Below are 13,487 nucleotides of genomic sequence, written 5' to 3' on the forward strand. Positions count from 1 at the left end.
AGCTGAGTAGACAAAAGCCCTTTTTCCCAGTTCTGTACGGGCAAATGGAACAAAGAGCAGCAAGTGATCATTTGATCGCAATGAATAAGAATCAACACTTCTCCATGTGATTAAACTACAGATGTAGGATGGCAAAAGACCAAGCATGGCCTTATAGATAAAAGTATGCCAGTGCCCTGATCTCCTGTTGGACAACGATGGCCATCCCACTCTGGAATATAATTCACAATGATGGGTCAAGTTTTTACAATTCGTAATAAATCTCAGAGACGCATGATAAACAGTGTCAATCTTATACAGACATTGTGCTGAAGCGGTCCTATACACCATGTCTCCATAATCTAAAACAGATAAAAATGTTGCAGTGACTAGCTGCTTTTTTGCTTTAAAAGAAAAACAAAATTTATTTCGAAAGAAAAAGGACAGTTTAAAAGCCTTTTTACCTCTATCATTATTGCCTGGGCTAAAATATGGATAAAGATTTTCAGTGAAAGACTGAGCAGTGAAAGAGTAGATATGAGAGCTGGACTCCACATCATAAAAGGAGACCAGACCCTCCTCATAATCCACAAACACACCGATCCGTTGCGGCTTCACTCTCAGAGACAGAGAGACACGAGGATCATCACAGGCTTCATATTCATCTCCATTCAACAGAAACACACTCCAGTATCCATCACTGGGTCTCACTGTGATCGGTCCCTTCCTGTTAATGGATTCTCTGGCCACTCCTAAAACCCATTCAGTCTTTCCCTTCACCTGCACCTCAAAATAAAATCTCCCTGAGGAGAATCCCTCCTTTCCCAAGACATTTAGATATCTATCAAATCTCTCTGGTTTGTCTGGGAGTTTCTGTCTAATGTCCACATCTCTCACTTGTTTTCCATCATCAGACAGAATGAGTTTAGGATGAGCTGTATCAGGATCCAGAGTCACATCCACTGAGAAAACAGAGAATACAGATATTCTGTGATGCTATTGTTTTTAGTTAACCCAGTGTTTAATCAGATTGTAGTGCAGTAATGAAGCAGTGAGTGTATGAATGTAAACTAGTGTAGTGCAGACAGCACACTGTACCTGCATACTGCTGCATCCACTTCAGCTCTGTAGAGACACATGACAAGAAAACAATCCGATCTGAAGCTTATATTTAAAGAATAGAGTACACTATCATGTTTATATCTGATCAGTGTGTATTGATGTACCAGTTAGTGTGAGTTTCTCATCTATAGTGTCCTTCAGTTGAGTCAGATCTCTCCTCAGAGTCTCCAGACTCTCGTGAGTCTTCATACTGATCTCAGGCCAGTTCCTGGTGTTTCTAGAGCTGCACAGGGATGAGTGAATCTACAGCAGGAGAGAGGAGAAATCCTTCAGCATGTCATATCCTGCATTATGATTGATCAGAGAGATCATGTTGACTGACCTGTAGGAGGTGGAGGCGATCTTCAGTGTGTGAGAGCTGCTCCAGCTCAGTGTTTCTCATCTTTAGCTCAGTGATCTCCTGCTCCAGCTCTTCAATCAGCTCTTGCTCCTGTTTCTCTGCTGCTTTCTGCTGCTCCTCCATCATCTCCAGCAGTTCAGTCTGATGTCTCTCAATGGAGCGGATGAGATCAGTGAAGAGCTCCACACGGACTGCTTTCTCCCTCTCTGTGTTTCTCTGCTCAACCAAATTATTAGCAGTGTTTGCTAACAGAAGAATCTGTGTAACTATTGCTCACACATTTTTGTTCACATACATAGGCTACATGTGTTTTCAGAATCCCTCAAATGAAATATTAAACTTCACTCTGCACCCTGGACGATAGCAGAACAAGCCCTTTACATTTATTATTTATTGAAAAAGTAACTTGATCTTACTGAAATCCTCTTCTTCTTCTGAGACTAAATTTTAAAATGTATCTCCTCCTAGAGCTTTCAAGCTAAAACCGGCAAACTCGGGTCAGAGCTTCAGACTGGTCTTATGAATGGTTTATGGATTTCATAAACCAGACTATCAAAACTACCTAAAATCCCATAGACTTTCATTGAGGGGATGAACATTTTATACAATAAGACTTAAGGTGTATTTTAGCTGTCTACTGCCATAGCAAAGCTTAAAAACTCTCTACTGAGAATACATGCTAGTCACTTGTTAATCATGTAAATGACATGCTAGTCACTTGTTAGTCATGTTAACATTATGCTAATCACTTTGCTAGTCATGCTAGCAACATGCTATTCACTTGCTTATCATGCTAATTACATTCTAGTCACTTGTTAATCATGCTAATGACATGCTAGTCACTTGCTAGTCATGCTAACAACAAGCTAGCCACTTGTTAGTCATGCTAACAACATGCTAGTCACTTTGCTGATAATGCTAGCCACATGCTAGTCATGCTAGCAGCATGCTAGTTCCTTGCTAAACATGCTAAAAACATCCTAGCCACTTGCTTATCATGCTAACAACATGTTTATAACATGCTAATCACTTGTTAATAATGCTAATGACAAGTTTGTCGTTTGCTAATCATACTAAAAATATGTTAGTCACTTTGCTAATCATGCTAATAACATGCTAGTCACGTATTAAACATGCTAACAACATGCTACATACATCTAAATCACTTGCTAATCATGCTAATGACATGCTAGTCACTTGCTAGTCATGCTAACAACATGCTAGTTGCTTGCTAATCATGCTGGAAATTTGCTAATGACATGCTAGTCACTTTCTTATCATGCTTGAAACATGCTAGTGACATGCTAACAACGCGCTAATCATGCTAATGACATGCTAGTGAAATGATAATAATGCTTGAAACATGTTAATGAAATGATAGTAACTTCATTAACATGTAGTCATTATTTATATAAAGATATTTGTCTATCTGTCTATTTATCTATTTATTTTTTTCATAGGTTTTATTGCCTTCAAAACTTCAAAACTACTTTAAACTGAAAGACCTCAAATTTTAAGTTTCTTAAAACTACTTAAACATTCTGGCTATGCCTTTTCAAAGCCAACAGTCTTTCCACAAACTTAACTATCTAGTTTTATTCTATTATTTTAAACTCACTTTTCTGACTTCTGCTGAGTGTTTGATGTCTTGAATCTTCTTGATTCTGTTCTGGATCATCAGCTGCACGTCTTTCTGTGTCTTCATCAGTTCAGTCTATAGAGAGAACAACACAGACACATTTATCATAACACAGATTAAACTCACAATATTAAATAAAATCTGATTCCTCATGATATCAGTCCTTTAAAAGAATAATAACGTCTACCTTCTTCTCTTGACTCTCCTCTTCTATAGGAACAGTGTTGTGGTTCTTGTGGTCTGTCTCGGTGCAGATTGAACACACACACGTCTGATCATCTCTACAGAACAGATCCAGAGGTCTCTCGTGTTTCTGACATATATAGTCCTCCAGATTACTCACAGGATCCATCAGTTTGTGTTTCTTCAAACCTGCCACTCTCAAATGACGCTCCAGGTGAGTTTCACAGTAAGAGCTCTGACACACCAGACACGACTTCAGCGCTTTCAGCTTTCTTTCCTCACAGAAGTCACACAGAACTTCAGTTGTTTTCTCAGGACTTTTCTTCTTACAGTGACCTACGAGCTCTCGGAGTGTGGTATTAATCTTGAGATCAGGTCTTTGCATGAATGTTTCTTTACAGTATGGACAGCTGCAGGTCTGGCTGTTGTCCCAGCACTTATTCAGACAGATCTTGCAGAAGTTGTGTCCACATGGAGTCGAGACTGGATCAGTGAACACATCCAGACATACAGAGCACTGAATCTCCTCAGACAGTGAACTCATGGAGGATGACAATGCTGGAAAGAGACATTATTTAGGATTAGTGTGAACTCCTTCAATACTGTTTATGAAGAATCCCATGATGCACCTCATGAAGCTGGTTGAATGTAAAGAGTGTTTAGAGACAAAGAGTGCTGAAGAAACTCAAATATAAAGAGATCATGTACAGTCAGCTGGTTATTATTGTAAAATGAACCCAGACAAGCTGATCAGAACCTAAATGTTAAGCTCATTACCACTTACCTAAATAATAAATATATGTACAATAATTATTATTGTTAAGATTAAATTATTTGATCTGCTTTACATTCCTGAACTGTACATGCTCAATATTATAAAAGAAAAGTCAAATTCAAAGGGTTTTTCTGGTTCATGGACTTACATGGAGGATCATGTTCAAAACTCTGTATTCTGGTTTTTCTTGCTGTTAGTGAAGGTTCTGCCATTGTTCTTTCCCTTTTAAAGCCTTTTAAAGAAAAAAAAAGATAGTTTAACTGGTTAAAATGTGAGAACTGATAGTGATGGAAACACAGTCATTCGTTTGAAACAAAGTGAGAGACTCGTAAACTTACTGAGCAATCTGAACTATGACCTGTTGTACAAAGTACAAAGTACAAAGATCAAGTTTAATATTTTCCAACAAACATATGAATCTCCTTATCAAAAATTAGATTCATCTTTTCAAAAAATATATTATATGATCATAAGTTATTGTGTAGTGTAAAAGTGATTTTCAGCTGCAGTGAAGCAGGTTTGTGTTCAGTTTGTCTGCAGGTCATTTACTTCCTGTTTTATCTGTTTGTCTTTATGTCGCGTGACAAAATGACAGAAACACCAAACTTTGTTCAATCTAATGACATACTGTTAATACAATTCTGATATCGTTTCAGTGCATTAAACAACTAAAGTATCTGAGTATTTGACACGCTTAAACCTGCTTCTGTTCAACTCATTCCAGTCCGACATAAACCCTACTAAACCAGACCACTGTCATTAGAAACCTGTTCAAGACAATCTCTCTTATATTTCTATCACTTACCTGTGAGTATCAGATGTGTTCACAAGGGTCTTTGAAGGACTCAATATTCTGTTGTTTAAAGAGTTTGATGGTTTCAGGTGTTCATATTGCTGTTTATCAAGTTAGTTTCTCTTTCTCTGAGTCTCTCACTGAACTACAGTGATGTCAGAGCTCCTCCTGTGTGTTGCGTCTGTTTGTATGTTTCTGTCATCTCACGAAGAAGAGATTTCAGCAGACTTGATTATTTAGTAACATTTGTGAAGAGTTTCCAGGTCAAATGCTGCTCAAGTTACAGATGCTTAAGGATATTGTTTTCTATTCTTATGGTGACACTTATCTGCTTTTAATACGGTGCACATGAAAGTGACAGATGCTCTGGAGAGACAACAGCAAGACAACCCCCAGAAAGGGAGAATGGTTTTGCAGGTGGTGTCCACAGATAATTGCTCTCTCCTTGTCTATCCTGACTGATTTATCTAGTCTTGTGTTTTGTTGAGGTCCTTCTCACTCCTTGTTTCATGAGACAATATCTGTAAGTGGATTTGATGCGTCACACTGAAACTTCAGCTGAAGACGGTTTGATAAAGGCCGAGTGAGACAGAAACAGTAATGCACACATTATAAATAATCAAATAATTTGACCAATTTGACCAACATTTGACCAATCAGCTTCAAGCAAAGTGACAAATCTATGTTTCTCTACATAGTAAAATGTCTGACTTTTAGAGATTATTTATTATAATTATTCTATAATTATTATACAATTAATCCACTATACCAACCAGGGCCCGGTTCCCCAAAACGTTCTTATCGCAAAGTAGTTCTTAACCTATTCCTTAACCTCTCTCTTAGCCTTATGGCACGATTCCCGACACGTTCGTAAGTATATCTTCTGTAACTTACACTTTCGTAAGGTTAGTCTGGACCATTTGTAAGCGCTCTCTTAGCGTTGTTTGAGCTCAAGACGCTACTGTACAGGGCCCGGTTCCCCGATAACGCTCACTCTTAGCGCGCTAAGAAGACCTCGAAAGATATATCTTACCAAAGTTGTTTATGTTCCTAAGTGTGTTCCCCGAAGTGTCCCCTAGGAAGCTTCTTAGCACGCTGCCTCTTACGTCCGACGTTACAAGAGCGCTGTCCAAAGTGAAGGTGCTGAATTAGTTGGCATCAATTGCTCAGGAATTGATTTTCCACTTCACGCGAAGGTGCAATACAGCTTTAAGAAAGACAACACCTTTTATGCAAATGAAACATTCCTCAAATTATTACAGTAACATTTATTTTAACATAGTTTAAGTTATCAATAAAATATAGACTATAAATTAAATTATAGTAAATTAACAACAATATGTTGTGACGGTTAGACGAACCGGGGATCCCTCGCTAATCATCCACCCTCCTTATCCCGTTGTGCCACTTGTGCCGCTTCTTGACATGGGTTTAACGACTTATAAAATTATATAATACATTTTTATATTAATTGTAAGGTACTTTACAATCAGAATTGATTGGCAAGCAGCTGCAGTTACTTCTGTTTAATGCGGTATTGATTGCAATTGGTTTATGTTTTTAATAAAAAGCAACCTATCTACAATGAACACAGAGAGAGAGAGAGTTAGATACAAAATATGCTGGGGAAGCAACGTAAAAAAGGGCACTAAGCCTCTCGTCAGAGGAACTTGAAGTTTTGGTGGACCTTGCCACCAGGTCAGATATCACACGCCTATGGTCCACTATAACCTGCACGTTTATGGCCGCGTGTCCCTTTCGCGATATGCACTTTGATTCAATAAAAGGACACGTTGGATCGCTGCTAGTTGGTCGCTTACTGGACACCACAATGCTTACCCATTTATAGATCTTAGCCAATTAGAGCCAAATTGTTTGCCAGATTTTAATTATGAAAATTGATTGTCAATTCGTTTTAATTACAATACGAAAAAGCCTAGGCTAATTACCACCATATTAGTTCTGATACCATATAAAGTCAACTTCATAAATAGGCCTGTATCCATTGCAAACATAATTTATTATGAGTCTTAAAAAAATAACATAAAATCATTGTTGAGCCAAAACATTGTCAACTGTAGTGATCAAAACTTCCTAGTCATCGGGAAGAAGGAGGCAGGAACCGGTGGACAATCAAATGAAGCTTTAATTACAAAAACAAACACAAAACAGCGCGTCAGCCCCTCGGGGACGACTGACGGCGCACAAATAAAAAGCAAAACATAAATACAGCCCAGGCCTGGTCCTCTCTCGCCCTTCACTATCATCGCTCCAGTTTGGGCAGACGACAGGAGTCCCCCGTTCCCTGCCCCTCCAGATACCTTCACGGAGGCAGCAGGCTCCGGCCCCCTGGCGAACGGGGCCGAATCCTCTGCTCCCTCACGGACGGCAGCTGCCCCTCCACATCACGGGCAGCCGGCGACTGTTGGGACCAGAGAAAGGCAATTTCTTATCTTTGGGCAGAGGAACTATTTTAGCCTGCTTCCATGCATGTGGGCAGGAACAGCAGATAAAACTGAGGTTAATGATGGGGGTTAGAACAGGGGCAATAGAGTCAGCAGCTAGTTTAAGAAGCCTGCTGTCAAGACCGTTGACACCCGGTGGTTTGTTTTTACAGGCTATTAAAAGATTCTTTACTTGATCTATATTTACACTTTCTAATTTAAACCTTAAGTTTTTATTTTTCATCAGTTCATTTCTTATTAATAGGTGAGATATATCATTACTTAGATTAGGTATATTTTCTCTTAGTTTATCTAATTTTCTTATAAAATAATCATTAAGATAATTTGCAATATCTGTTGGCTTAGTTATAAATTTATCACCTGTTTCCAAAAAAGATGGAATTATTTTATTTTTCTTACCAGTCAATTGATTTAAAACATTCCATAACTTCCTTCTATAATTACCTATATTTTTAACATGATTATCAAAATAGATTTTCTTCTTCTTTTTATTAAGTTTAGTGACAGAATTTCTCATTTTACGATAAAGGTCCCAATCACTTTTATTTCCTGTAGTAACTGCTGTTCTTTTCATTTGACCTCTTTATTTTCATAGAATTTTTCAGTTCATCATCCAACGAAGGTGTGACGTTATTCCTGACAGTAAACTTCTTTAAAGGTGCATGTTTCTCAATCAATGACAAGAATAGTTTGTTAAATTTAAAGAGAGCAATTTCTGGATTACTAGCTGCCAACACATCAGACCAGCATATAGCTTGAACATCTTCAATAAACTTGTCATTTTTAAACAATTTATAAGATCTTTTAAATAAGACTGCAGTTCCAGATCCACTCAGCTTGGTTGTTAACACAGAAATGATCAGATTATGATCACTGCTACCAGTGGGAATAGAAAATACCTTTTTACACAATTCAGGTCGGTTTGTGAAAATATGATCTATACATGTAGATGTTCTGGATCCGTCGCTCTTAAAACAGGTTCTTGTAGGCTTATTTATAAGTTGAGTAAGTCCACATGCATTTGCAGTAGTTAACAGTTTTTTTTTTTTTCAAGTAGCAATCTTTAGAAAACCAGTCAGTGTTTAAGTCACCCATGAAATATATGTCCTGACTTACATTATTATTTATATCCAACATTTTACAGAAAGTATCAAGATATTCACAATTGGCACTTGGTGACCGGTAACAGCAACACAGAAGTATCGACTTTCGGTGAGGTAGATGCATTTGCAACCATAATATTTCGATGTCAAAACTCATTAAATCAGTTCTTATTTTTACTGGCAAATAATTCTGAATATAAAAAGCTACTCCACCACCAAAACCATTTTTGTCATTTCTGTATATGTTGTAACCTTCAATAAACAGTTCTGTGTCATCAAAGGAAGAGTCCAAGTGAGTCTCTGAGATAGCAAGAATGTGTATTTTATACTCATTTAACAGTTCAGCAACTTCATTGTTTTATTCCTGAGACTGTTTAAATTAATATGTGCTAGATTTTTCTTGTCATTTTCTTTCTCAAATCATTTGAGTCATTTCGGGAGTTCGGAGCGAGTTCGCGAATCATTTGAATCAGTTCGGGAGTTCGGAGCGAGTTCGCGAATCATTTGAGTCAGTTCAGAGTTCCTAGCGGGTTCGCGAATCATTTGAGTCAGTTCAGAGTTCCTAGCGGGTTCGCGAATCATTTGAGTCAGTTCAGAGTTCCTAGCGGGTTCGCGAATCATTTGAATCAGTTCGGGAGTTCCTAGCGGGTTCGCGAATCATTTGAGTCAGTTCGGGAGTTCGGATCGTGAATCATTTAACTAAGTTAGTTAAAAATGCCTATCCATATACAGCTATACACATCTGACTCAAATGATTTGCGATGGGGTTCGCGAATCATAGCTGTACATGGATAGGCATTTTTAACTAATTTAGTAGCTAGTTCTAATTATGTTTTCCAGGCGTGTTTAGGTGTGATATTTGAACTTGTATTTTTTACTTTAAGGATGTGCCTTTTAACAGTATTAAGTGTATTCAAAAACTAAACAAATCGTGCCTAAAAAGTGCAAGCATCTAGGCTAATGTAAAGTTACATGATGAAGTCATACTAGTGCGCTTGGTGCATGTGCATTTTGAGTGCATTCTTTCACTGCATTATTCAGTTTATTCAAATGCATTTATGTATTTATATAATTTTATGTTAATCAATATCACACGAAGAGTGCCATTTCAGTTTTTCTCCAAAATTAGAGTTACTACAAACAATAATTTAATTACAAATACAAAATGTTGCAGAATAAAGCCCCGTTCACACCAATAACTATAACTATAAAGATAACTATAAAGATAACTATAAAGATAACAATATTAGCGTCCACTCCAGCGAACGATATCGTCCGTTTATTCTGAGCGCACCTTTAAATCCTCGAGCTCGTTACAGCAGGATGGATTCTGATTGGACACAGTCGCACGTAGCTGTGCTTTAAGTGCTGCTCAGGAGTCGCTGTCCGTTTGTCAAGTGCTGAAATGTCACATTATAGAATGACTCTACACACGATCGTTTATTGACGTTAACCTAATAATGCGTTCCAGACAGAAAATTTGGATATAATAACTATAATACAATACAATGTTATATTATATTATATTATAGTGTACAATATTATAATTTGCATAATAATATATAATAAACTTTAAATATGAAACTTTATATTTTAGCCTGAATAAACTGTAAGTCGCTTTGTAAAAAAGCGTCTGCTAAATTCATACATTTATTTAAATGTATTTATTTATATACAGTATAGAGAGAGAGAGAGAGAGAGAGAGAGAGAGAGAGAGAGAGAGAGAGAGAGAGAGAGAATGAGACGTTTTTGCCGGGTCATTATAGCTGGTTTTCGTGCACTTCGACAAGTTATTGACATATACCCCTACGCAGAACCTGATTTTACCACGTGAGACATGTCCCTGGGACAACATCGTTGTTGACCCATGGAACAACATTGTGATTAACCAATCAGATTTGAAGAACCAGTTTATAGATTTTGTGAAGTTTATGCTTAAAATCAGTGTTTGGCGCTTGTACATCAGTGTCATTCATCTATAATTTCCTCTGATTTTAGGGATTACTCGTGGTTAAGGTTAGGTTTAGGTGTAGGGATATGGTTAAGAATATATTTTTGGAGTAAAATGTTGTTCCAGGGTCAACAAAATATATTGACCTAGGAACACATCGAACTTGGCAAAATCAGGACTTGCTACCCCCACCCCCAGTCTTTGAAGTATCTCCAACATTACTTCTTTTATTCTTTTTTTTTCAGTCATTTAATTTAAATGTGTATTTCTTATTTCCTTAATTTTTAATTAAGTCATTTATAAATTAATTTAAAAAAGCAAAAGAAAACGAATTATAAAGTGTAGAATAAAGCACGATTAAATCCTTATATTATAATCACGTTGCACTTGAATCAAGTTAAAGGTGTAATCCGCCGAGTGTCCTGCAGGTGACTGCATAAATCTGTTTTCTTACGATGCACTTAGGGCTTCAAGATTACTCCAGAGAACTCGTAGATCTACGATGATTTTCAAGTGCTACTTAAGTTAAGAAGCTTTTGGGAAACAGACCATAATATTAAGATCAGTCGTACGATCGTTTTTGCGAACTTCTTAGGCTTACGAAGCTTTTGGGAAACCCGGGCCTGGCTGTTCAATGAAGAGAAAGAGAAAATGTAGAAGAAATAAACACGTTAAGAATCCGTAGAAGGTAGGACTCTCATTATGTTTTTAGGACTATTATTATGTTGTAATGTTCGGTTGACCAATCAGCGGAGAGGGGCGTTACCGTTTTTTCATTTTTCAGATTTTAATATATATATATATATATATATATATATATATATAACAAATTATACGAAGGTACATGGACAATGTACAACTGAGGTGCGCGAGCTGATAAAGCACGAGTGAATATACAGATAATCACTTGAAAGATTGTAGCTCGGTCAGGTGTCAACAACAAGTAAATAAAACCATGCACATTTATACTGTCCCTTTCATTCTTCAACAGTACAGGCACATGCACTCTTTGCGAGTGAATAACTGCTCTCACTGTGGTTCGCTGGAGTCCCAAATCTTTAGAAATGTCTTTATAACCTTTTACAGGCTGATAGATCTCAATTACTTTCTTGCTCATTTGTTTCAGAATTCATTTGAATTTAGGCATGATTTCTAGCTTTTGAGCATCTTTTGGTCTACTTCACTTTGTCAGGCAGATCCTATTTCAGAGATTTGTTGATTGTGAACAGGTGTGACAGTAATCAGGTCTGAGTGTGGCCAGAGAAACTGAACTCAGGTGTGATAAACCACAGTTTTAACAGAGGAGCAAACACTTCTTCACACAGGGCCATGTAGTTTTGGATTTATTCCGCTTAATAATAAAAACCTTCATTTAAAAACTGCATGGTGTGTTTACTCGTGTTGTCTTTGACTTATATTTAAATTTGTTTGATGATCTGAAACATTAAAGTGTGGCAAACATGCAAAAAAATAAGAAATCAGGAACACTTCTTCACACCACTCTACTTATTAATCTTCATTATTGTTAGTCAGTGCTAGAAACATGTCAGTGTGGCTTGTTCTGATGCATTGAAGGTTATAGAAAGGAAGATATGACCAAACCTGCAAAGGAAGATGATTGGTTAAGAGTCAGATACACACTGTGCAAACAAGTAGCCTACTATTTCTGCAATGTTTAGTTAAAATAACTTTGATTGCCTTTATTATGAACAGTGAAGTGAAATATGATTCTGTACTTTAATTCCTTCAGTCAGTTCACTGTTGGACTATTTGTCAGACTGAAAGTAGCTCACAGACATGTGCACATCAGACCACAAATGAGCTCTTTGACGTTTCTGTTGTCCTTCAGCTGACGATATCTCTTAAACTGCTGCATCTTTTTTATTCTTTCCACTTAAACTATTAAACTGGTCCTGATCTACAGCATCTTAAATATAACCACAGCGAAACATATGGAGCTGCGATTGTAACGGTGTCCGAAGACGATTACAAGTGCTCGCTGGTTTACAACGTTGTTCAAAACCCATATTTCTATATATATTAATATTTTTAAATTATTAAAAAATACAACAACAATAAACGGTGTAAAACAACAAATAACCAGTGACGTGAAAGCACTGGATAATGGTTGCAAAGAGACTTCATTATGGTCTGCACAACCATTTGGGCTCTGGAAAAGGATCTATATGCATCTGGTATCGACCCATAACATAAGTCAAGTATTTTTTGATGGTGTGTAGGACAGTCTCTGGAAATTGGTGGAAATTTAAAACTCCCTCCAGAGAACATTTGTTAAAATCATCCATAATAAAATGTGGAGCATCCGGTGAATACAACTGATACTGATGCAGCACCTGACTGATGATGTCCACCTCCTTCTGAACATCAGACTAGACGTGTCCCAGCTGACCGTCCAGAGTCTCGTCACTATCCCGAAACTGATTGACTCTAGCCCTCCTGTTCCTGAACTTTTTTCCCCTGTCTGTAGTGCTTCCCACATTGGGGATGGCTTTATGAAGTGTTTGTGCTGCATATACCACGACAGAGACTCCTGAGACAGCGGCACCTACTGTGTTTCCAGAGGTGTCAGCTGAAACTGCAGAAGAACCTCCAGAGGTGTCAGTTGTACCCGTCTGTGAACTCACTGTCTGTCCTGTCACGGCTATGAAGGCCATGTGTGAACTTTCTACCTGCCTTATCATGGCCACAAAGTCACGGTTGTCAGCTGGACTGCCCTTGAACCTCATTTCCCATAATCCTTTGCTTTAGGTTAATCACCACCAGGTGTTCCCCATTACCTCTCCTCTTTATATACTGTGTTTGGATTCTCACACATTGTGAAGTCTTGTTTAGCCCCGTCTGACTCCAAGCGGTTTCCCTGTGTCTGTTCTTTCCGTGTATTACCGTGGATTGTGTATACCGCCCGTGATTCTCTGTCTGATATTGTTTCTGTTTCTGGAGATCCCATCACATACTTGACACTGTTTGCTGATTACTGCCTGTCTGACCATTCGAATAAAATACTGCAAATGGATCCGAACGTCTCTGACTCCATGTTACATTCATTATTGTCATTTGTTGTCCTTTTCAGAGCTCTCTCAGGCTGAAAAAAAAATGCAAATGTAACCCTGGAACAC

The 13,487-nt window shown here is 37.7% G+C and overlaps 1 protein-coding gene and 1 long non-coding RNA gene across 4 annotated transcripts in view; one reads left to right on the forward strand and one right to left on the reverse strand.

Annotated features, from left to right (window-relative positions):
* The window catches only part of LOC128021978 (E3 ubiquitin-protein ligase TRIM39-like), a 244,745-nt gene that overhangs the window by 225,081 nt on the left and 6,177 nt on the right, over window positions 1-13,487 (reverse strand). Inside the window, exon 8 of one of the 3 annotated variants that reach the window (XM_052609170.1) lies at window positions 444-941. The exons of the other annotated variants lie outside the window; for them this stretch is intronic. Coding sequence (XP_052465130.1) covers window positions 444-941 — 498 coding nt within the window. The remainder of the gene's footprint in view (window positions 1-443; window positions 942-13,487) is intronic. 3 annotated transcript variants of the gene reach the window in all.
* The window catches only part of LOC128022000 (uncharacterized), a 220,653-nt gene continuing 210,477 nt past the window's right edge, over window positions 3,312-13,487 (forward strand). The window contains exon 1 of the long non-coding RNA XR_008185835.1: window positions 3,312-3,477. This is a non-coding gene — a long non-coding RNA (uncharacterized LOC128022000). The remainder of the gene's footprint in view (window positions 3,478-13,487) is intronic.

The sequence above is a fragment of the Carassius gibelio genome, chromosome A11 (genome assembly GCF_023724105.1).
Source record: "Carassius gibelio isolate Cgi1373 ecotype wild population from Czech Republic chromosome A11, carGib1.2-hapl.c, whole genome shotgun sequence".
Classification (NCBI taxonomy): domain Eukaryota; kingdom Metazoa; phylum Chordata; class Actinopteri; order Cypriniformes; family Cyprinidae; genus Carassius; species Carassius gibelio.